Source organism: Acanthopagrus latus, chromosome 8 (assembly GCF_904848185.1).
Source record: "Acanthopagrus latus isolate v.2019 chromosome 8, fAcaLat1.1, whole genome shotgun sequence".
Classification (NCBI taxonomy): domain Eukaryota; kingdom Metazoa; phylum Chordata; class Actinopteri; order Spariformes; family Sparidae; genus Acanthopagrus; species Acanthopagrus latus.
Window position 1 is genome coordinate 14,895,703 of NC_051046.1, and position 23,826 is coordinate 14,919,528.

The following is a 23,826-nucleotide window of genomic DNA, read 5'->3' on the forward strand; positions in this document are numbered from 1 at the left end:
AGTCATTATTGTTCCTGAACCTTAACCAAACCTAATCCTCGTTAATATGATTTATTTTCCAATAATGATCAGCTACAGTTTGTCAGATCAGAAGACACATTTAATTTTAAATTTGACGTGTTGTGACACTACTGTGCATATAAATGACCTCAATCATAAGGTTCATGAGACCTGGTTTTGGAGCCTTCTCTTCTCATGGGAAGTGGACAGGGGGAATGAAGAGCCTGATACAGTGCTGGTCAGGATGTCGCCCGATGGTATTCACTCCTACTCCTGAGCCAGTGGGATGATGAGAACTAAAAGGACTCAATCTCCAGCCAGTTCAGTTTAATACAATGTGTGGGCTGATTGTGTGCTGGATGATGAATCGAGATTGAAGTTTAAGTTGCCTTGGGAGATGGCACAGTGATAGTGACGAGAGTGTGCATTGACAGCTTTATGCTCCCTGGTAACTGCTGCTGCTCAGCGTTGTATACTGTAAATACGACGTAAGGCAGTGTCGTGCGCAGCGGGGGGAGACGGGCAATGCATTTCAATGCTTCGCGAGCCAAGGTCGCAATTTAATGTTCTGAATGAGCCGAGCCTTTTACAGGGCAGGAGAGGTCACTCAGTTGCCACGGTCGCTAAATCACCGGCGGTCGTGACAGAGAAAACAAGTTTATAAAACCCGGCGTGAAGGCAAACACGTCCAAGTGGACAGTGAAAGAATTAATGGGATTCGGGGTATATGATGAGTCAGAGTAGTGAAAGCTCTCTCAGCATGCCATTTTATAACCTTAATTATCAGTGCTCCTGCGGGCCTTGAAAATCCTTGAGTTGGGACTTAGATAAAAATAAAAATGAACCATAAACTTTTTTTTCTTTAAAGTGATGAATATATGAAGTTGTAGACACTGCTTGGTTTAAAGGCAAAATGGTTTGGGCACCTTAACACAGTGAGGCTTGTTGATCAAATGGACTTTTTTAAGTAAGGATGTATTTAAAATGTCTTTGCAGGGGGTCATTCACTCCATTACAAAGACTCCCTCTTTAATGATGAAACTGCATGGCTTCATTTACACACAGTACCACAGGACTTGAACATATGAAGGAGAAATCTGCCTCATTTTTGTATTAACACATTTATCTGGCACTGGGGGATGAGACTGAAATCAGTGTTTCAATTTTTAATGAGCTTTGAAATGTCATGATAAGGCAAATGTATGCAAAGCCACATGAAACTGATCTTTAATACAATGAACCATGTGCCCATACGATGCATTACAAAAGATGAAACCCTTCCCAGGTGTTAAACAAAAATCATTTAAAGTAAGTAATTATGGAGTTTTTTGATTACTACAAATGTGCATGAAATCATTAATTATGTTGTCAAATAAGACCATGACACTATCACATCTTCCAATTAAATGATACACCAGACAATCGACTTAATGACTCGTTGACAATTTTGATAACGAGGATTTTTTTTTTCTTAGCTTTTCTCTGTTTTAGTAGTAGTGTTAATAGAATTGGAGCTGGAACAATTAGTTAATTGATTCGTTTTTCGGCAGGAATTTAATTGGCGATTACTTTGATAGTCGGCAAACGTTTTTAATCACCTTAAGTAAGTTTAAGTAAGAGGGCCGAACAAACACTGGTTACAGCTTCCTGAACCTTTTTTTTCTCCACAAAAATGATAATAAAATGATCTCTGGTTGCATCCCTGAACTTAACGTATTTTGGTTTTAGACTGTTGGTCAGTCTAATTTTAAGACATCACCTCGGAGGAAATTGTAATTTGGCCTCTTTTTCTAATTAACTTAATGATATCTATACAGTATTATCAAGAAACATTCTAGTGCACAGTAAGTGATCCATTTTATGTTTAAAAAAATCAGACGTTCACTTTGACTGCAGCGATAGAACGATGAATTGTAATGTGGACTGGAACAGCGGTAGCAGAACAAAGAGGAGCACCATCAGAAACTCAAGCCTCATAAAAAATAAAATACCAGACAAATACCACAGTATCAACTACAATTTGTAGCATCACAAAAAGAAAATCACTGTGATTCTTCGCAACAAAGAAAAAAGTAGAATAGCAGTGATCTTGCCAATGACTGCTTTAATGCAACAGTTAAAAAAGCAATTTTCACTGCTTAACGTCAAACAGGAGCAACGTCCAAACTCCTAACTGTGTAACTCTTTACCCTCTGTAGCGCAAAATTGTAATTTCTTGCATGCGATGGAACAAGACTTTGAAAGGCATCGAAATGTCCTTGAATATTATGTCTGAACAAGTGTGGGAAACCTGATAACATTCCACTGAGGGTCAGAGCTGGCTGAGCCGGCCTTGCTGGCACCGACACTGCCACTGGCTCTGCGATTAAGCCATGGGAGCCATTTTGGGGCTGATTATTCATGGTGCTACTGTACTGATGTTCCACTACACTGAATTCTCTCATTAGGTCATCCGGCTCTAAAGGCCATTAAATTTTCAGTCAGCATGAATAAGTCAGAGAGTTCTGGCTCTGATCATGCAGTGCAAAGAGTCCCCAAACTCATCATAGGTGCCCTGCAAAAAAAGAAGAAGAAAAAAAAGCCTCTCTTTCAGCACAGGGGTAACATTTGCTCAATTAAATATGTGAGAAGGGCAGGGGTTGGCGGCAGGGTAGTGTTTTTAGATTTAAAGGCTAGCATGTGGTGCCAGACAGCATTTCCAGAAGTATCGATCAGAGTTTTGCTGCGGGTAAATGACTCCCAATGGGATCTCCTTGGTAACTGGAGCTGTGCCAAACCTCTGAATGTCTAACTGACTTAATGCAGATATAAATCGCCATTCCAATCAAGGCTGTTTTATTTGCTGGGCTTGAGCGAGGCAATGCGTCACCTGCGCTAGTGCATATTTTCGTCAATAAAACCCTGTCAAATCTGTTGAATGCACGCTGCATTGATGACACATGATTTATAATGTTTCCTTCCAGGGAAGGATATTTCTCACACAATTGCTGTTAACATGAAGTTGAAGCCGGTCAGCTTTTTGGGTCGCTGGTTTGCCGCGATCACTCATCGCACTCAAATGGCTATGAGAGTTTATTATGCTTTTCAAATCTAGACATTTATGCAGGATGTGAAAAGGCACGAGCAATTAGCATTAATTAAAACTGAACACCTATTAAACTTCCTACCTTGGCTAATAGCTTAAAAGGATTACCCACTGCTTTCTAACAAATTGTTTAGACTTGTTTGACCACGACTCATTTACGAAATGTCATAGAACTCTTGAGTGCAGTCATTTAAAACATGAAATGGCGATTAAAGATCAAACAGAAAGGGGATATGCATATGTGAGAGAAAGGGAAGGTTGTAGGCCAGATTTTCCGGTACACTCAAGAGAAAAACATTTTTATTGGTGTTTGCTGGCGGCCAGAAAATGACCGGGGGAAAACAAAGACGAATGGAGCCATTGACTTCAAATACGACCCCTTGAAAGCACAGCCAGGGCCCTATCCATCGCCATCTATTATATTCATGAGTGTGACCTGTGGGGGGGTGAGGGGGGGCAGGTGATGGGCGCCCACCTGCTCCACTCAGCATCTAAGACACTGGCTGCCAGGAGATCAAACAGGCCCCCTCGCTCCCCTCTGTTCTCCTCCTCGCTTCCCGGCACAAGTCCCATATAGGAGGCGACTGACCCACTTTTCCTCCCTCCCTGTGCCATTACCTGGAGAAAAGACTGATGTGGTTTGTGTGTGTTGGGTGGGCGAGTGGGTTTTTGCGGTGCTGAACAAAAGCGTCTCATCTTCAGTTACTGTAAAGAGATGAAGGCGTAACTAGAACTCCAAAGAACGCATGTCATTTCTTATCAGATACTATTGCATGCGAGATTGTTTCTCTAATGGCGTGTCATGGCCTAGCCAATGTTTTGCCTCCGTGCTGCTGCAGCTGATGTTAACTGAGCTCGCTCAGATCGAGCGCGTTAAATGGGGCGATCTCACTGGGACGGCTGTGTTGATTTGAAACCAACTAGGCACAAGACAAATTTGCCAAACAAATGGATAATTTGCCAAACGCCACAGGACCGAATGCAAGCGGTGGTACTGCATAAATTCCTCTGCGCTGGCGTAAATTGTTTACAATCCTCGGGACTTCATGGAAGGTAGAGCCATCACTCATTGTTTTCCCAGAATTAGATTGATATTGATTGACTCTGACAGCTAGCATCATGATACTTAACGTCACTGGCCATTTTCTCTTTCACCCTGCACCGACTCTCCTTCTGTCAGTTCCATTTGTGAGTCGTCTCCCCGCCTCACTTTTTCCGCCGGCCTTTACTGCCCTCATAACATATACTACATTTTTTATGTCCTCCGTCAAACTGGTGTTCTTTCCTTGCAGGCCTCACATGGTGACAGAGTACATGGGCATCAGGAATGAGAGCTTCATGAAGATTGCTGCTGTGGGAACGTGGATGGGAGACTTTGTCACTGCTTGGATGGTGAGAATGCACTGCTTAAGTAGCCTTAACCTTAGATAAATCTATGCTTACTATATAAAATGAAAGATTAAATTTTGCACTGAAGTCAAATATTAACATTTCTATCCAGCCGTTTTAGGCATATTTGCAGCGTGGTTCAGATTGTGAAGAAATAAAAGTTTTGACGCTACGTCAAAGACGTCCATATTTTGCAGTTAACATGCTAACCAGCTAATCCCCGGTTTGAAAACCCAGTTTCTCCCAGTCGTCAAAAGCTCCCCTAAAAGTCCGGCAAGCTGCATGGCTAACTGAGCTAAGAAGCTAACAGTAGCTACAGTCATGGATGTTTAAATGAACAGAGTAAACTGCAGCTTTCGATAACTGTGGTGACGTGCTGCTCCTATTTGTAGTGTCCCCTAATGAAAAAAGTTTTAACGCAAAATGTCAGCAAGATAAAATCCAGTAACACATATAGTTACTTTAGCCAATAACTAACCATTGGCTAGCCACATTTACTTTCATGTCTGGGTTTTTTAGCATTCAGCTTAATGTGAACTTGGCATTATGCCCAGGAAGGTTAGGCTTAGGCCTGATAATGCAGAGCCAGACTGGAGATGATAAATTAGAGATTACGTTTTTGGGCCAAAGACCAGTGGATACATCCTTTTGAATTAGCTAATTAGCAACAATGGCATTCAGGCCAAAATGCACATTCTTTCCCCCTTGGTGGTAAACATACAAGAACAATAACAATTGATTCATGCAGTTCTCATTTCCTGTGTGTAATATAAGCATTTTACCAGGTATCACATGAGGCCACTTTTAAATGTGTTTTTGGATAACAAGTCTTCATTTAAGCAGATTAAAATCTATAGAAGATACACAGTGTTGCCACTCTCCTCACAAACGCATCTAATTTCTAGGTCAGGTGTGTCTTGAACCAAGATGTTATTATCCTTACACCCAAAGCCCTTTGTGCAGATCCAGTCCAATCTGCTACGAAATCCCTTGGAGTAACATGCAGTTTGATCTAAGAAGGGTCAGAGGAAGCAATGAATGCACTGGGAGGGACAGAGTATGCTGGAGGAGAACCCTTCCTCTGTTCATTTGTCAACATAAAGTGAGGAGGAGAGCTCCAGCGGGAGTGGACTACCTGCGGTGGGAGGAGTGGGGCGCTGACTCCGGCATGCACACAGCTGAGACAACTTGACAAGCTCCCTCACCGGTCACATTAGTATTCTACAGTACATACTGCAGAGAAAGAGAGAGCGGGTGGAAGGAGAAGCAGGAGGAGGAGGGAGGTAGGGAGCAAGAAACAGAGGTGAAGGGGAAAGGGGAATGAAAGAAGTCTGGGCCGGATGGGAGGCGAGGGTAAGTGGCGAGTGAGAAGGTGAATCAGGGAGAGGGTGAGAAAGTTAGGCCAAGGCAAAGTGCTGATTCTAGAAATTACCCACAAGGCTTTTTTTTTTTTCTTTTTTTTTTTTACATTGGATTAATTCAACAAGGCACTTTGAAGATGACCTCTGTGTCTCCTCCGCGTGGCAGATTAACGGCGTGTCTTCGCTCCATGCGTGAACAGGACGCGTCTTTTTTTGCAATGCTGCAATGCCAGAAACATCTCACAGACGGCCGAATTCAAAGTCCTCCATCCAACGCGAGCTACAGTATCTGCAGTGAGGCGCTTTATTGACAAATTGACCTTGGCTCTGCAGCGGCTCCGCACAAAGAATATAGTGGGGATTTTCTTCTCTCTGATAACAGCTCCGCATCCGTGTGAGAAAATCTACCGTTTGATTAGTTTTAATGACATTAAGGGTGACACTGTGAGCACATTATCACCATCTGATGCTGGCACTGGAAGGACGGGTACAACAACAACATTAATAATGAAACAAGCTGGCATTTATTGAAGGCAACTCAATGGTTAGCTCAGAATCAATAATATCAAATCACAGCTGTAGTTTTACCCAATAACAATTCATTAATATTTCAGTGTGAATTAGCACTTTGTCACACTGGTCATGCCTGTAGCCATTTAGCATTAGTTAGCATAATGCACGATGACAAATCAAAATGTATTGATGGACCTGAAGGTGGATGGTTGCTTCTTTGCTGATTCACATCCAAAACCTTTCACCCATATGTGATTGTCGAACAAGTAACTGGGGCATTGATCTGCTACCGTAACAGCTTCCCTTTTTCTGGGAAGGCTTCCTGCAGGATTTCTCCAGAACCTTTGCTCACATTCGGCCCCTAGAGCATTAGCGAGGTCGTGCACTGATGTTGGGCGATAAAGCTCCGGCTTACATCCAGCCGACACTCCGGTACATCCTAAAGGTTTGGGAGTGGGGTCGAGGTCAAGACAGGCCAATTAAGCTCCTCCACACCAAACTTGTTAAACCGTTTCTTTTTGTACCTGACTTTGTGCAAGAGACACAGTGTCATGTTGAAACAGAAAAGGGCCTTCACTCTAAGTTATGAGCATTGTCAGAATTAAGGGCTGAGCGATCATCATCCGTGATATAAGATAGCATGTTGTCTCAAATTTCTAATATCGTTATGTCATGATGTAGCATGTTGTCTTTTCCTGTTTTTAAATTCTGCATTACAATCAAGTGATCATCATTCCACATTATTGATGATTATTTATCAAAAATAATGTGTTGTCTTTACAGTTTGTGAAAGTACCAATAGTCATCACTACAATATAGTCTGATAATGGTCATTGGGGTATTTAGTCAAAGATATTGTGATGTTTGATGTTTTCTGCCCAGAATTAGATAAGAAGGACAAGACCGTTAGCTTAGCTTAGCACCAAGACTAGATTTCCGGGCAAAAATTTATCCTCTGAATCGCACCAGTTGATGTATTTCATCTCGTTTGTATAAAAGCAAAAACATCAACCACAGCTTAGGTTTTTGCACAGATCACACAGAATAGATGTGACCTGTTAGTTAATGAGCCTTACATGTGCTGAAAGGTACATTTTCTTACTTTTGGACAGGCGAGTCTTTAGCCCCTATTTTTAGTCTTAACCTCATTTTCATTGACTCTTCACAAGTGATGAAGCAGTTTTATATCCACTCTCCTCTCTGCAGGTGACAGATATGATGCTGCAGGATCAACACTACCCAGACTGGGGCATAGCCGCCAGAAGGTTCTGGAAACAAGGCAACAACAGGATCGTTCTCTTCTGGTATATTGTCTTCTTCCCCCTAAGTTCAACTGTGTATCTTTGACTGCACGTCAGGATTTGATATCAGTGTCTCTATCTACTAGCAGACTAAATGCATTATCTATTCCTACAAGGCTGTTGTATGAGATTGTGTGTGTGTGTCCGAGTGCACATGCATATGTGGTCTCTCCCGCCCATTGCAGGGTTACATGCAGTCAATAACCGTGTTAATCTTCCCTCACTCAGTGTCAGCACCTTTAATTAGAAGAACAGGGTGAAAATCAATGGACACAGCAAGGTCGCGGGGCAAACCACGGCCCTGCCTCTAACTCTCGCGCCACATGCTGTGACCCTTAAATAACTGCTAAACAAATGCTGCACACCATGTCTGATACGCCCATTACTCGACGGCCAAGTAGAACCGTTCCCTGTTCAGACGCGTTACACCACCCGCAGAGTCCATTCACCAATCTGGCCCAGCACTGTCAGTCAAATGCGACATGCAGCGGTTCATGTGAGGGTCACGGCAAGAAGCGAAGGACACGTGATGAGGAGGACGCGGTTGAAACTGTTTGACGTCTGTTTGACATGTGCACGAGAGCCCGAGGCAAACTTCAAAGACGGTTTCAACATTTTCCGTTTTGCAAAACTGATTCACCTGCGATTAGAATGCAGGCGGACAAATTGTTCTGTGACTTTTTCTGCAGCCCTTCATTTTATTGATGGATGCCCCGGCTCGCACTGTCACAATCAATGCCGGGTTTGACGAGCCATCGTTTGAAATTCAGAGCTTGAAATATGATTGATAAATGTGTTGCTGGATACATTCAGTCAATATGCGCTGAAGGGTCGTGGCAAATTGTGAAGGACGGTGCCAAAAGTCAGCAATGCGGAGGGAAGAGAATGCCACGGTGGAATAATAGAAATCCTCAAAATGTATCTCCCTAACAGTCGAAATGGGATGTGAGCTGGCATTCACTATCTGCAATGCAGCCAGCCGATGTGTGGTGTGAGAATGCACACAACGGCACAGCAATCACTGGGTGACATTGAGACAAAATAGACAGAGGAGAATAATGCTGGCCTTTGTCACCGTGCCTCTCCTCAGAAGGCTGAGGCATTTTCTTTTTACAGCGAACAGCGAGCGCAGAATTCACAGCAACGTGACGTAGACACAATTCAGAGAGCGTGAAAGAGCGCAGAAAAGAAACACAGCAATCACTGCGTGCAGGTAAATGAAATATTTTGGCTCGCGTTAAATATGGAAATGCATGGAAATGTGTATGCAGCCAGGGTTGGATTGCATTGTCTCTGCAGCCACAAACAAACAGACAGTTTTTTTCCCTCCATGCACATTCATCTTCCTGGAAGCTTTACGCGCTGCCATTTTTCAAATGCAGGTAAAATTGTTGTTCAATACTTTATTGACTGAATGAAAAAGAGAAACCGAACAGTACTTGACTCATCTTTTCAAAGTTTTTGGCGAAGGTGGAAAAGTGGAGCCATTTGTCTTCCGACATTCACAATTTTAACTGTGTCCTTCGTCTAGTTTGAAACATTTAAATTGCATTCAAACTCTTTTTCAAGGTCTTTTTAGGTGTGTGTCTCTTTGCTCCTTTCCTATCCCTTCCTCTACTTTGGTCTCTCCTCGTTCTATTCTTTCCTTTCCTCCTTCCCCTCCCCTCTGCTTGCTTTTTTTTATAATTTTCCCTTTGTCTCCTTTCTCTTTCCTTCCCATCCTCTCTTCTCTTTCGTCTTTATCATTGCCCCTTCTTCTCCTCCCTTCTGCTTCTTTTATTTCTCTCCTATCATCCCCCTTTTCCTTCCTTCCTTTTTCTTACCTCTTTTTCCTGCCATCTTATCTCGTTCCCTGTCTTTCCATGGCCCCTTCCTGTCACTCATCTCAACCCTTTTCCTTACTTCCTTTCCCGTCTCTGTTGTTCCTGTCCTTTTTCCTCCCTTCCTTCCTCTACACTCCTCCTCATTTCTTTTACTTCCTTCCTTTAACCTCTCCTCCCGCCGCTTGACTCTTTCATTTTTCTCTTTTGCTCTCTTGTCCTCGCCATTCCTTCTTTTTTCTTCCCTACTTATATTGTTTCCTCCGTCCTTCCTTCCTTCCTTCTATCCTCTCCTCTCTCTCCATTTTCTATTCTTACCATTTCTCTATCTCCTATTATTTGTTTCCCTCCTTCCTTTCCTCTACTCTTCTCTAATTTCTAATATCTCCTTCCATTATATTCCACCTCTCCTCTCCTCTCCTCCTGCAGGACAGTGCTCATATCTCTGACGTCAGTCGTGGTTTTGGTCATCAGCACCGACTGGATCAGCTGGGACAACCTGAACCGAGGCTTCCTGCCCAGCGACGAGGTCTCCAGAGCCTTCCTGGCCTCCTTCATTTTGGTCTTCGACCTTCTCATTGTCATGCAGGTAGACAGCTCCCCTGTGGCCAATTAAAAAAAAAAAGAAAGAAAGAAAAAAGAGGGAGCTGGGACGTCTCTTGGCTTACACTGCTAGCCATCTTTCCAACAAACCCCCCTCCTCGTCTTCCTCTCCTCCCTCTCTATTCATCAATGGGACACTGCGGCACAGAGCAGCGAGAGGGGTGTTTGATCACTCTCAGTTGGCGTGGACACACACCCACAAATATATAGATATACAAACTGTTGTTTACTCCTTTACTTCATCTCTCTCTCTCATTCCCTCCATCCCTCTATCCCAGACCTCAGCCATGAACTCACCCTTTTCCTCCCTTACTCCCCTGTGAGCCTAGTTTATTTTCTTTAATGATGACTCACAAGATTGGAGGGTTTTTTTTCTTTTTTTTCCCACCCAATGTCCTCCCTCCCACAGGAGAGTGTACATCAATAAAGCCTGTGTCAGTGGCTCATGAATATGCAAATGTGTTTGTCTGGGCTAAAAAACCACAGTAGTGTAGTGAGGAGAAGGAGAGCGGGAGAAGGAGTCCTCTTTTTCTTTTTTTTTGCCTTTCATTATACGCCGCTAGCCAGGAGCCAGAGCCGCGGGCCAATCATGTATGTGGTTTGACTGCGAGCCTAATTCAACACTGTTCCCTCCAAATGCTTAATGAACATATTTCACCAGGCCTTGTTGGTGGAAATTAGCGGACACGTTGCAAGACTAATATTTGGTATCTCCTAAATATACGTTTTCAACTCTGTTGACTATGCTAATTACTAAGAGCTCAATTGCACGGAAGAGCATTCTCCGGTGCTACAAACACACCGCTGCACAGAAACCTGGCAAGGACACCCTTATAATTCTCAGGGTAATCTGTATTAAAACAACTGTACCACTAAAAGTGATTCCTGGACTTATTTATTGAAACGATTCATTATTTAGGGGACGACTTCTGGCTGCTCTTGGCCAGTAATTACTTCACACTGTGTTGTTTTTCTCATTCATTTGCCCGATTATTGTAATTACGCAGATATATAGAAGCAGCTCAGCCTACAGTGTGCCAGCATTCCCTCACATAGATGCTCATGTTTTGCTGAGGCCAGCCCCAGTCCTGATTTGACATGAAGGCCACGCTCCCTATTTTGACATCTCCGTTTAACCCCCCCCAGAGCCGGACTCGCCGGACCCGTGACTCCCCTCTCTCCTTTTTAATTCGGCGGTATATCATTCCCGCCTCGCATGGATTTGTTTACGACGAGTCCTTCTCATTTTCTGCACAGTGTTACAGCAAGCGCGTTTACTACGGTAATTTATGAGTGGAGTAAGCCCGCACCGTTACATGGCCTGAGCGCTTGGCAGCCGTCGCCACGTTCCACCAGTCAATAAAGATTCGTCCGCCACCGCCCTCCCAACAGCTTCATTCACCTCCAGCCAAGGGTGCCGCGGTTAATCGCTTACCTCCATGAGAAAAGATGGCTGTTGTTGTTCTCAAACTAATTAATGCCCTAATGAATGACCTGTCTGGATTTGCCTTCTAGCAGAGTTTTTGTGGAGTTTTTTTCATATTTTTTGTATAATTGTGCTGTTCCTATGCACATCCCGGCTGAATGTTAGAGATCTATGTCCTCTGTGTATATGCACATACTGTATACATTCACATATGTGGATGATATGCTGATGCACCCTGCCTGTTTACTCCTTTTATGTGGTAGAGACTCATTATTTTGTGGCAGGGAGGGAGCATGACTTAAATGCCATGCCTGTTAGTGCTATAGCAACAGATACAGCAGCTATGGAAGAGGAGCGCAGGACTTAATTAATATCCAGGGGGCCATCACCAAGCTGTTAGGCTGTTCATAGATATTGGCATGGGGGACTCTGGATCACATGAGGATATAGTGAATGCAGACATGTGGTAATGCTGAGCAGCAAGGGGGTCTGTGCAAATTACAGGAACCGAAGGGGGAAATGCAATCTGAAAATGAAAACATGCTGAAATTATGTGGCTTGGTTTTTTTTTTTCTTCTTCTTCTTCTTCTTTTTGTAATAGAGATGGCGAATGCTAATTTGCGAGATGATTAAGTCCAAAGACACGTTTTTAGAAACACTTCAATTTTCTCTGCCATCCGTCTCTGTGTGCGACTTTCAGTAGTTTAATTTGTCTTTGCCATTCTAATTACCTGCTGTCATAATGTTAAACTGGCAATAGACATGTTTTCTGCTTCATCGTGCCATTAGGAAGTAAATGTTGACTGCACAATGTAATGAATATAGAATGATGAAACCGTCGATGTTTTCATCGGTTCCCTGAAAACCTTGCCACGCGGTCACTCAGGCAAAGGAAGGTTAAAAAACTGCGATCCATTTCTATTATGGACTAAATGATTGAATAAACTCACATTTTTTCCTGTGTTGTTGAGATTTTCGACTATGATGAAAAACTACTACTAACTGCTGATGGGTGCATGACATGAAGACATTTTTGAATACAAAAACATATATTTGCACCTCTAATGGTTGCAAGGAGAAATCCATAGTGTGTATTATTAACAGTCAAATAAAGCAATTTGACACAGATTTTTCATATTTTTTTTGTTGGAGTCTTCTCCTTACAAAGAGACCAAAATTTGCAGCACATGTAAAAGTAAATACAACCTCATGTTGTGTCAGTCTTGTTTACTGACTCAGAAGCTTTGGTCTGTTATTCATTTTTCGGAACGGGAACGGGTTAGATTTTCTGTCAAAAGCCTCCAGAGCACGCCTGCCCAAAGTGGGGCCTGTGGTCCAAATTTAGCCCTCTGTGAGGTTTGATTTGGCCCCACGTAAAATAATTATTTTTTAGATAATCACAGTTTATGCCATTTCATTTTTCGTGAGGTGAAACTGCTCTATAAACTGTAATTACACACTCAAAACATGCAGTGACGTCAAGTAACTGCCAGATATTGAAAGCTAAAGTAATCTTGGGGAAAAAAAAAGGGGGCAAAAGCACTTAGCCACAGCACATTTTCTGACACTTCTACAGTCGAAACAACAAAACAAATCCAGGCAGCCTGTTTGAGGATAAGTAGTTGAAGGGTTTTAAGTATGTAAGATCTGTAATCTGTTATTTTTCTTTTTTGTGTTATTTGTCTGGAAGTCCAGTGAAATACAGGAATTTCAGATCTGAGTTAAAAATTTCACATCATAATAATATGATACAATAAGCATTTGCTTTTAGCCAGTGGCCTACAATTAAGTTTGGGGTTTGGCCATCAAGGGAAAAAGTTTTGGCCCCCGCTGCTTTAGAGGGCTATTTGACTATTCAGATCCACTTCCAGCCGCTCTGCAAGATTAACTAGTTTGCAGAAATTCTTCTCAATGTGTGGTTCCAGTAAAGATGGCATTGTAGGAAACTGGACCGCTGATGTCCTGAAATACACCTGGAAGTGATCAGCCATTACTCGCAGTTGAAATTCTCCTTGCTCTTGTCCTGTTGTCAGGATTGGACAGACCCAGCCTTTTTCTTTTTCCTGTTCTTTGTTCAAGAAGTGAGAGGACCACAAAATCATCTTCGCTGCTTGACTATTCCATTCAATTTCGTCTCATTGTTTATCAGATAACAGATATAAAAAAAAGTGCGTCTGAAAAAGAACGGACTTGGTCTGCAAAGGCAGTATTTTGCGAAATTGTTTAAGACAGCACAAACATTGGTTTGTTCTTTACTGTCATGCAAATTGAGAAAAGTCTTCTACCTCTTATGCTGAATAAACAATTTAAAACAACAGAAATATATTTATATATATATATGCACATATGGCATGTTTTGGAGATTTCCCAGGATGAAGTAAAGCTCCCCATATTTCTCTTGACACTGTGTTAAAAATGTATTGCTTTCATTTAATTTCTTTCACGTTTTGTACGTGTGCCTCATCAAGAGCCGTGACAGCTTTATTCGCTGAAAGCCACTAACCACCAAATAAAACTGCGCACTTGCAAAAAGAGCTAAGTGACACCACGGGGCATGGGCAGCCCCTAAATGTCAGTTGGAGGTGCCTGTTGATGTGTTTTGACGTGTTTAAATCCCTGAGCACATCAGTACACTCCACAAGCCTGTAAACACACAGCGTCGTCTGCAGTCTACAGCAGCAGGCACCATGTTTGACCTGCAGTCAGTGTGTGAAGAGACTCCGCCGAGACTTAATATCAGCTAATATGAGAAAGTTCAGCCGAGTGCTCAGCAGCCAGTAAAGCGCCATACATGGCTGATATTTGTCACGGTGATGTGGTTATTTTAAAGGTGTTCGGTTCTCTACAGCTGAGGCTACGTCCTCACTGTCAATTCACGTGACTGTGTGTGTTTTCTCCAGGACTGGGAGTTCCCTCACTTCATGGGTGACCTGGATATGAATCTACCTGGAATGTCAACGACGCACGTGAAGGTCAAGCTCCCTGTCTGCAAGAGCATCTTCAAGGAGGAGTACCACATCCATATCACAGGTACAGGCGGACGCGGGCACACCTGCTGCAAGCAAAAAAACACGATCACCACATTGTTCCATGAGAAGGAGCTCCAGCGGTAGTTGGTTAACGAACACCCATATTCATGAACTGATTAAATAGCAGAAAGAAACCAAAGTGTCCCTGAGGGAGACCTAACTTTTGCCTTTTTACCTCATTTGTGAATATTAAACATGCACTCGTGCTCTAGTTTTCCCACTCTCCTCCGTGTGGAAACACTTTGATGGTTAAAACCACAGCGACCATTTATAATACATGCGTCGCCGATGTGGCACGCAGGTGGCTCCACCGCCGCGACCGCGTTTCCTGCCTGTTCCGTTCGTTCCTCCCCGTCGTGCGAGAAGCATCCTCTCATCATATTTCACATCTCCCCTGTGTCTTAATGATCTCGCCGAGCGACTATATTTCCCATTTGAACCCGTCCTCCTGCGTTCTCCTTTCCGTTCCGCCGCGTGCACACGGGCGACTCGCAACCATAAAGAGAAGGCAAAACCAATGTTCCTGTGCTAAATGTTAAGCTGTTCAAACGCTCGGTGATTCGGGAAAGGTTGTTAACCCTAATGCATTGCATATCCATTAAGCATTATGGAAATGGATCCGGCGCGACGTGATTGGTTTAACTAAAAGCTTATTAACGGCATATCACAGGGAGAGGAGGGGAAAGAGGTGTCACGTATACCCGGGGAGACATCTGCCCGCTATCAGTCAACCCGGGGAGATGGCCGTCTCATGGTAATGTAGTGATCTCGTTAGAAGATACTCGAGGAAGTAGCACCTGCAAATGGATCTATCTGTCACAGTGCGTGAGCTATATGCAAAGCGAGAGGGATCCCTGATAAATGATCGTGACCGTATCTGTCTGTCTCTAAATGTTGTTTGGGGAAGGCTTGTGCTGTGCATCAGTCTGCCCAGTCATTGTGCATGTTTCTTCCTCGCTCAACCAAGTCTGTAATCTGATACGAGTCCCTGTGTCTCATTACAGGTAAGTGGTTCAACTATGGTATCATCTTCCTCGTGCTGATTTTGGACCTCAACATGTGGAAGAACCAGATCTTCTACAAGCCCTACGAGTACGGTCAGTACGTCGGGCCTGGGGAGAAGATCTACACGGTGGAGGAGCCAGAGACACTCGTGAACTTCAACCACAGCACGCTCACCTACGAGTGGCGCTCCACCAACATCAATCCCGACACCAACGCGACTTACGTCGAGCGGGACATGTTCCTCCACAGCCGCTACGTCGGCGCCAGCTTGGACGTCAAGTGCCTGGCGTTCATCCCCAGCCTGGCGGCGTTCGTCCTCTTCGGGTTCTTCATCTGGTTGTTCGGGCGATTCCAGGACAGCGAGACCTTCGCGGAAAACCAAGACAACACGTACGAGAGGATAAAGAGGAAGTCGCCGTCGGAGTACAGCAAGGAGATGGGCGTGACGCCAGAGGAGCTGCACGTGACCATGAGCGACACGCTGAAGCGATCGGGAACGCCCATGCTGCTGTCGGTGGACGGGCCGCACCTTGGAGCGACGCCCTCGACGAACTCAACTATTTCAATGGAAACCCAAGAGACGCACCCGAGCATTGTGATTGACAGTGCAGAGCAGGACGAGCCAGCAGTCTCTTTTGATGTCCACAAGCTCTCTCCGTGAGCTTCTGAACTTCTGGAAACTTTAAATTATTTAACAGCGGGACACCTTGAACTCAAGAAGTAGTTTATCGGGATCTTTACATCGTTGCTTCTCTTTAAACAAAACCAAAATGCAACAGACTTTGACTTGAGATTCAGGAGGAGGACAGTGTCGCGTCACACGAACACAGAGCCGATCCTGACGGCTTTTGCAGTTGCATTTGTCAGAATCTATTTTTGTAAAAATGTATCTTTTTAAAAGCCTCTAAAACGGCACCGACTCTGATAACGAAACGCATCTTTTAAACCATAATGCAAACTTTTAATTGACACGGTGCTTGCTCAGATTTGCATTTTCATAATCAATTTTGTCATGGTAAACTATATTGGTGCCTATATATCAGAGGAGTATTTCTACAGTCGAGACACTGCAGTCAGGTGGATTTTATTATATTACACCAGTGTTACAGCTACACTAGTGCCTTCATATTTCATACGTTTAGATACATATTCTGCCAGTCTATACTGCTATAGGCAACAAATGGAAAGATGTCCTTGCTATGGTCTGCAGTATTAATGTCTTACATACGCTTTAATATCATGCGGGCAATCGTTACCTCATCTGATCCTCAGACTTTTATCAGTTTAACTTTATCCTCATGTGACGTCGCTCTCCCTCAATTTCAAACACATTATTCTCGTCGAAATGACATAATTATGAACATCAACGTACCATCAATGACCTATTCATATCCCCTCACTTGATATTAGTCGCAGAGATAATAAATACAATCAGCAGAGATCAAAACAGCAAACCAACAAGCCACCTCATGATTGCTTATGTGGCTGCTGCACCTGGACTGAATACCAACAGCGTCAGAAAGGTGGTTTTGCCCTTGGCATAAACATGCCATTGAAGTGCAAGGGAGGCTTCCGCTCCAAAGCTCAGGGCTTCTTTATGTCTCGATAAACCTTAAACATTACAGAAGCGTTTTTTTGCAGTCATGGTGGATGCATGAAAAATTAATTATTTATTTAAAAACATTTATCCTGCTGCAAAAAAAAAGGAGGCATCTGAAACCTGCAGCATTTATATTTACCCTGGCTTTTGAAAGGTTCAACTGCTTTCATACATATTTTTATGTACTTGGCAGTCTAGTTTAAATTCAGTTTTTGGTCCAAAAAAAAAAAAAATGCCCTTCAGTTATTTCCCTCAGCACTAACTCTTTTATTACAGCAGTATTAACTGTATTGTTTCATACACGTTTGTCACATTCACTTTGCATACGTGTTTCACCAAAGATGACTAATAAATCAGTATTTTTAAACAAATATTGCAGTGTAAAATAATATTACGACAATTTAAATGAGATATATTCATGACAGACAAAGTGGAATGATATCATGTGCTCTTGCATTACTCTGTACTATAATATCCTGGAAAACTATTTACCAATATGAGGGCACTATGAATATATCCACATCCTTTGTTCCCCAACACCTCGATCCTGACCTGACAGAATTGTTATCATGTTGCTTAGTATTGTTTGTGCTCAAAGTAATATAGCCTGGGATGACTCACTGGAATAGTTACAGACTTTTGCAGTGTTGAATTTATAATCAATTCATAAACTGAATAATTTAACTGACTTCATTACGTTTGCTTAAATTGGTCAATATTATGGTGAATAGTAAATGGACTTTGGCGCTTTTTCCAGAGCTCAGATCACTTTACACATTCACCCATTCACACACAAATTCGTACACTGATGGTTGGGGGCTGCCATGCAAGGTGCCACCTGCACATCAGGAGCAATTTCGGGTTCAGTATCTTGCTCAAGGACACTTCGACACATAGCACAGCCCAGGCCGGGGTAGCCGGGATTTGAGCCAGCGACCTCCCGATCACGGGACGACCTGCTCTACCCGCTGAGCTACAGCCGCCCCAATATTCTGTATATATACTGTATGTGCAGAAATAAAATGATGATGATGAAAAACGTCATAATATTTGCCAAGTAATTATTCAATTTCCTTAATCTATCTTTAAACTAATAATGAAAATATCACTATTTATTCATCAAACACTTTTGAAATGAACTTCCATAATTGTTTTAGTTTAAAAACATATCTCTATAATATATCTGTATAACATGCATCAACACATATTAACATTAAACCCTGGGTAGCAGCAGAGGGAGCTGTGACTGGCCGGCTGTCAGGTGACTTGCTGCTCACATGTTGTCTTAAACTGACCATGTTCAGGCAACCGCAAAAAGGGGAACCGCACATTTTTTTTGACATTATAAAGACAAATAAAGACGTAGAACTATTAATTGGCAAATTTTCAGTTTTTCTTTAGTTGAGTAAAGCGCAGTAAAAATGTACCTTTTTTGGTTATTAATAATATCATAATCTGTTTTCTAAATGTCTGAAGTTATTAATTGATTATATTAAACGCTGTAAAAATGATTCCAGGGGCGCACTCCAGACTCCTTCAAGGAATTCCGTGTGTGTGTGTGTTTGTACACTGTGGAGGCAAAGATGTTCATTTGTGTCTGTAAAGGATGTTTTATACTTAATAGTGCATGGTGCGTATGTATGTATGTGTATGTGTGTGTGAGCGAGAGAGTGTGTGCTCATGAGACTTGTGGAGTGTGTAGGTGTTTGCTACTACACTTGTTTTTGACAAAGGCCATTCTGTGAAGAGGTCAGTTTATTTAGCATAATTGGTTTTGCGGCTCTTGGTTCTGTAATTATCCTTTTATACGTTACAGCTCTGTACACACATTAGATATTAGTGTCTCACCAAAGGGCAGACCCTCTGCGGACTTAAAGAGGTCTAATATGTTTGTACTGTTTTTGTGTTTGGGTTTAAAGTGGAGATATGCTGTTTGTTGTTCTTAATTCTTTGATTGAAATCTGTTGCAAAACTGACCCTACGTTCCTCCAAAGCAGAGGAAAGCTCCTCGGAGTCCTGTATGTCTGTTGAACCTTGTGTTACCAATAAATTAATACATTTGTTATATACTCTATTTTGTTTGCATCATTTTGTGAGCGCCTTTAATATCAGAGCACTTCTGAAGGTCGCTGATCTCATTATGTAATTCCCAGTTTCCCTAGTTTACATGTTTCTATATGCTTGGGTAATCGTTGCCAAGTAACAGAGCAGGTCAAGTCTTTTGCAGCTGCTGACCCAATTAATATGGGCGATATGAGAAATAATGATACTGTCTCTACAAGGACGCTTGAATATGTAGCCTGCGTACACATGACACCTGGCTCAGATTAGTAAGAATCCTGCGTGGGGCCTGTCTGCCGCTTGATTTATGCCAGTGGGAAACAATTTGAATGTGTTATGTGTTCTGTTCACCCGCTGGATTTGTTTACAGAACATGTATACGTGTAAATGAGTTATAGATTGGATTGACGATGTCTGAGCGCATGAAAAGTGACCCGAGCAAAGACGGAATTGGCTTGAGGCGGTGGTTCCCAAACACAGGCTGGAAGCTCTCCAAGGGGTTGGAAGATGAATCTGACGGGTGCTGAGATGTTTGAAATGAAAGGAAATGAGGAAAAATGTGCTCTACTACTAGTCAGTTACTGTTTGTTTCTACTGTTTATTTCTAACCCTTTTTTGTAAATTTAAAAATGTAAGAGGTGTGGTCCTAGGATGGCAAAATCAGTTTGTCAGTTGGTGTACTATTTCAGTCCTGACTGAAATATCTCAACCTAGAACTAAGCCTAAGAAAATCCATATGTAAGTTATCCAGCACAAGGCAAAAACGATATCACTGTTTCTCGAGACAGTTCTGCCCAGTCCCACCCTACTATGCTGTGATTGGTCAATACTACTCCACTCTGAATGGCTTTAATTCATCTCTGATGCTCAATGTAAGTACAAGTTTTTTTTTGTTTGTTTGTTTTGTTTGTTTTTTTTATTTCTAGTTTTTGTAGTTTGGTTGGGTTTAGGCAACCAAACTGGTTGTTATGGTTTAGGAAAAGATTCTGGTTCAAATGAAAATTGACCCTTTCACAAGGACTCATAAGAGCGAGTCAAGGCAATTAATAACAGCCAATCACAGCACAGAGGGGCAGGGCCAAGCACTCAATATTACACAAGTGAGCTTTAGCTGTACTTTCTAATTAGTGCTTCTAAACACATGCCTTAGCATGCTAAACATGCTGGTTACTATGGTGATTATGTAGGTGGTGAACATAGTTAATATTATACCCGCTCAGCTGAAAACATTCACACTGTCTTTGTAATGCTGCAATCCATTGTACGCTGAACTAGAAAAAAAAAAGTGGAATGAATGGGTCATTCAAGGTTGAATTCCAAGTTGGAAACATCAGGACTGACATAAAAACACCTGACATTACAGTAGTGCTACTGCTCCTGTCTCATTTTTACGTGTGCTGATCGCTTCAATTAGCTGATGTCGATGCTTGTGAAGTTCAGACACTTCAGACGATATTGTAACTTTTTGGCGACCTTCCTCACACTTCACAGCCAGTGCAAACCCTTCAAAACCAGCGATTTCACTGAATGTATCCGACGAGATGGATGTGAGAGACTGTTGATGGAGCAGCAGTTAAAAAGACTAACCTGTGACCGTGATACCCCGGGTTTAATCTCTGCAGCAGTCCATCATCAGGCGCCGTGTATCCTGTGAAGTGTGATTGCGTCCACAACACTGAACCCTGCCTCACCCCTCTGCTGTAAATTATTCCTAATAAGAGCATCAGCTAGGAGCTTTTTAATGTTTAATATGAAAAAAAAAAAATACCCATGGTGTAAAGAAAACCAAGTAGCTGTGCGATCACCTGAGGTCTCACTGTTGCTTGTTGTTTGTTTGGAAAAATATATCTCATTGCCAGAGAGCACTGGCTGTTTGACTGAGGCCTCTTCCAAGTCTGCCATCGGGCTGAGAAATGAGATATTGATTTTTTGGAGGACCGTGCAGTAATTGAGAGAACACATCAAAACCGGAGTTTCAAAAATGTTTGTGGGTGCTGGAACCTGATGCCCAAGCTGTGTTACCGGGCGTATTGACTTCTTCCTCATTGCAGTGGATGCGTTTGTGCTGGTAGCCGTCATGATCGATTGTGCTCTGCTTTTAATCAAATTCTCAAGAAGCCCCCCTTCACCATATGTCTGCGGAGCTTTCTGGAGGCACTTTTGTAACATTTCACATTATTTGCTGTTTTGCTCTATTTCTCATATCTTCCAGCACCAAAACAGACAAAAAAAAAAAAAAAAAAAAAAAAAGATTCTGGTGTTGCATCTAAATATAAACTGGAAAAATCCCCCAGAGGAGGCTCGTCGCAGCTACAGATCAACTGGAATCTCCTCTACTGTCTTTGAGCTATCCTCCAATTAGATCAGTGTATCATGTCCTGGCATGGCCCATCACTCTGTGCTGACAGCTCCGTGACTCTGGGAGACCCTGTGAAATTTATCAGTGCAGTCAGTCCCAGCCAGCTCGCAGGTCCCCCCCCTCCCGCCCCCAGCCTTTCCACCAAGCTCGAGATGGTTTCGGTCCCTGGTGGCCACGAGGGAAACAGAATTCATCACCAATTCCTTCTGCAGGTTTCTGATACCTCACAGAGGAACATGTGGCTCTGATAAAACTCTCGACACATCCAACAGCTCACTCGGAGGACTGAATCCCCAGACATGGGTTTGTGATAATGATGTCTCACTATTCCTCTGCGGGAGTGGGAGAGGATCTGTTTTTTGGTTTTTTTTTTTTTTTTAATTGTTCTTGAGTCAAATCAAGTGAAGTGAGTTTAGTGGTTAATATTTCCACTACCGAAAGGCTTCGTAGCAGGAAATATTTAAACAGAGTCTACTGTTAAAAATCCAACTCTTAAATCTCAGTTTCATTTGAATCAGGTTTTATTTTTTTCACTAACCTTTGAAACAAACGATACCACATGGGAAGACAATGACACCCGGAGCATGAATATGTATGTGTGAGATGCACAAAAACAAAACAGAGATCTACTTTATAGTATTCAAAACATTTTTTTCTTGCACATGAGAGTTCATTCTTCAGCGTGGAAACCTTGTTGGAGGACTGTGAAGTACTTGAAAGCCCCATTTCAGCACTCTGGACAATGCACAAAAAAAGAAAACTTAATTCAAGGTCCACTTGGTTTTTTCCTTTTTTTTTCTTTTCTTTTTTTTTTTATCTGTGTGCCTGTCCTTGGCAACGTTTTATTTGTCTTATTTTATTTTATTTTTTTTCAAACCATCACCCATTTGACTGCAATGCTAAAATGTAGCTTTTCATTCATTCAGATTTCTCAACTAAATGGTTATCGTGTTCTTTTCAAATCCTTTTTAAATGATCTCCCTTTACATTGCTATAATACAAAGAGAAGCGAGGCTAAGAGCTTGGGGTAGGGGCTCGGTGCATGAATGTTTGAACAAAATTTAATTGTAATCCATCCGATAGTTGTTGAGATATTTCACTAAAAAACAGATATGTCAGCCTCATTTTGTGACACTGCAGGCTATTTCAGGAGGATTCATCCTCTGGGAACCACAAATATTGAATCTATCATTGTTGGGATGTTAAAATCAAGTAGAGAACCGAACCTACTGCCATCCTTAGACCAATTCTGTTAGTTTGGCTAAAAGGTGCAGGAAAATGCTTCATTGCTCATATCCTCTTCATTAGTACAAATTACCAACATAACATCTAGACGCCAGGCTTAATATCAGGATGCAGCTACAGCAGCAGAACAGTATGATTGGTTGTTTATTACATTTGGAGACAACTAATGAAACATTTGGCAAATAAAATGTGCCAAATTCACAGAGGAGTAAATCTGTTATTGATGTATGGTGGCTATCCTGATTATTTCAGCTTCGGCTTCAGCCGCCGTTCAATCTGGTAAACAAATCCATAGGCACCGTGGGACTGTAGAGCATCTGTACTCAATGACTGTTTGTTTACATGCAGACAAATCTGGCAATTCTTCTCATTTTGGCAGAGGTTTAATATGTTTATGCATTCAGCTAATCCTGCACATTTCTGGAAAAGTGACAAACAGAAAGCACAGTTTACACTGCGGTGATACGAGGTTAATTTCCTGCAAGAACATGCTTAACACGACGCTTGTCGTATTTTCCCTCGGCTTATCAAGTCTCAGCGCATACATACAGTATGAATCTGAGTGCATGTTCCTGCTCTGACAGAAACAAATCTTTCCTCACAGAGATCCGTCATGTTTTGCAGCCATCTGAAGAATCGAAGCCCACTGAAAGTTTTATGAAAAAAAAAAAATCTGTCATACCACACAAAATGTCGCACGCTCATGCTAATCTGAATCCATTTAAACACTATGCTAAAGTAAAACTGACTTCTCCGTGTTGCCTTGCATCAGCAGCCCCAATCACAATGATATGTGTGGTCATTAACGGTGGATATAGGACAGGCAGTGAAGTGGACTCCCTGTGGGTCCAGGCATCTGTTGCAGAGGGTTCAGCACTGCCATGGAAAATTGAACATTTAGGAGCCAGCTGGAGGACCAGTCTGCCCTGCTGTGCCACCACTACTCAGGTGCCCACTGGCGCCATGCCACCACCAGCTAGAAGCCACTGGACCAAAGCAGGCCAGATGGTGCCCTTGCCAACCAACGAG

At 42.5% G+C, this 23,826-nt stretch overlaps 1 protein-coding gene across 2 annotated transcripts in view; it reads left to right on the forward strand.

Annotated features, from left to right (window-relative positions):
• tmem117 (transmembrane protein 117) overlaps positions 1-19,206 on the forward strand; it is a 46,344-nt gene extending 27,138 nt beyond the window's left edge. For both annotated transcript variants that reach the window (XM_037106504.1, XM_037106505.1), the window contains exons 4-8: positions 4,378-4,477; positions 7,555-7,652; positions 9,899-10,058; positions 14,399-14,528; positions 15,532-19,206. In XM_037106504.1, the coding sequence (XP_036962399.1) occupies positions 4,378-4,477; positions 7,555-7,652; positions 9,899-10,058; positions 14,399-14,528; positions 15,532-16,193 (1,150 nt within the window). In that variant the 3' untranslated portion in view covers positions 16,194-19,206. The remainder of the gene's footprint in view (positions 1-4,377; positions 4,478-7,554; positions 7,653-9,898; positions 10,059-14,398; positions 14,529-15,531) is intronic.
• Positions 19,207-23,826: the final 4,620 nt, after the last annotated feature.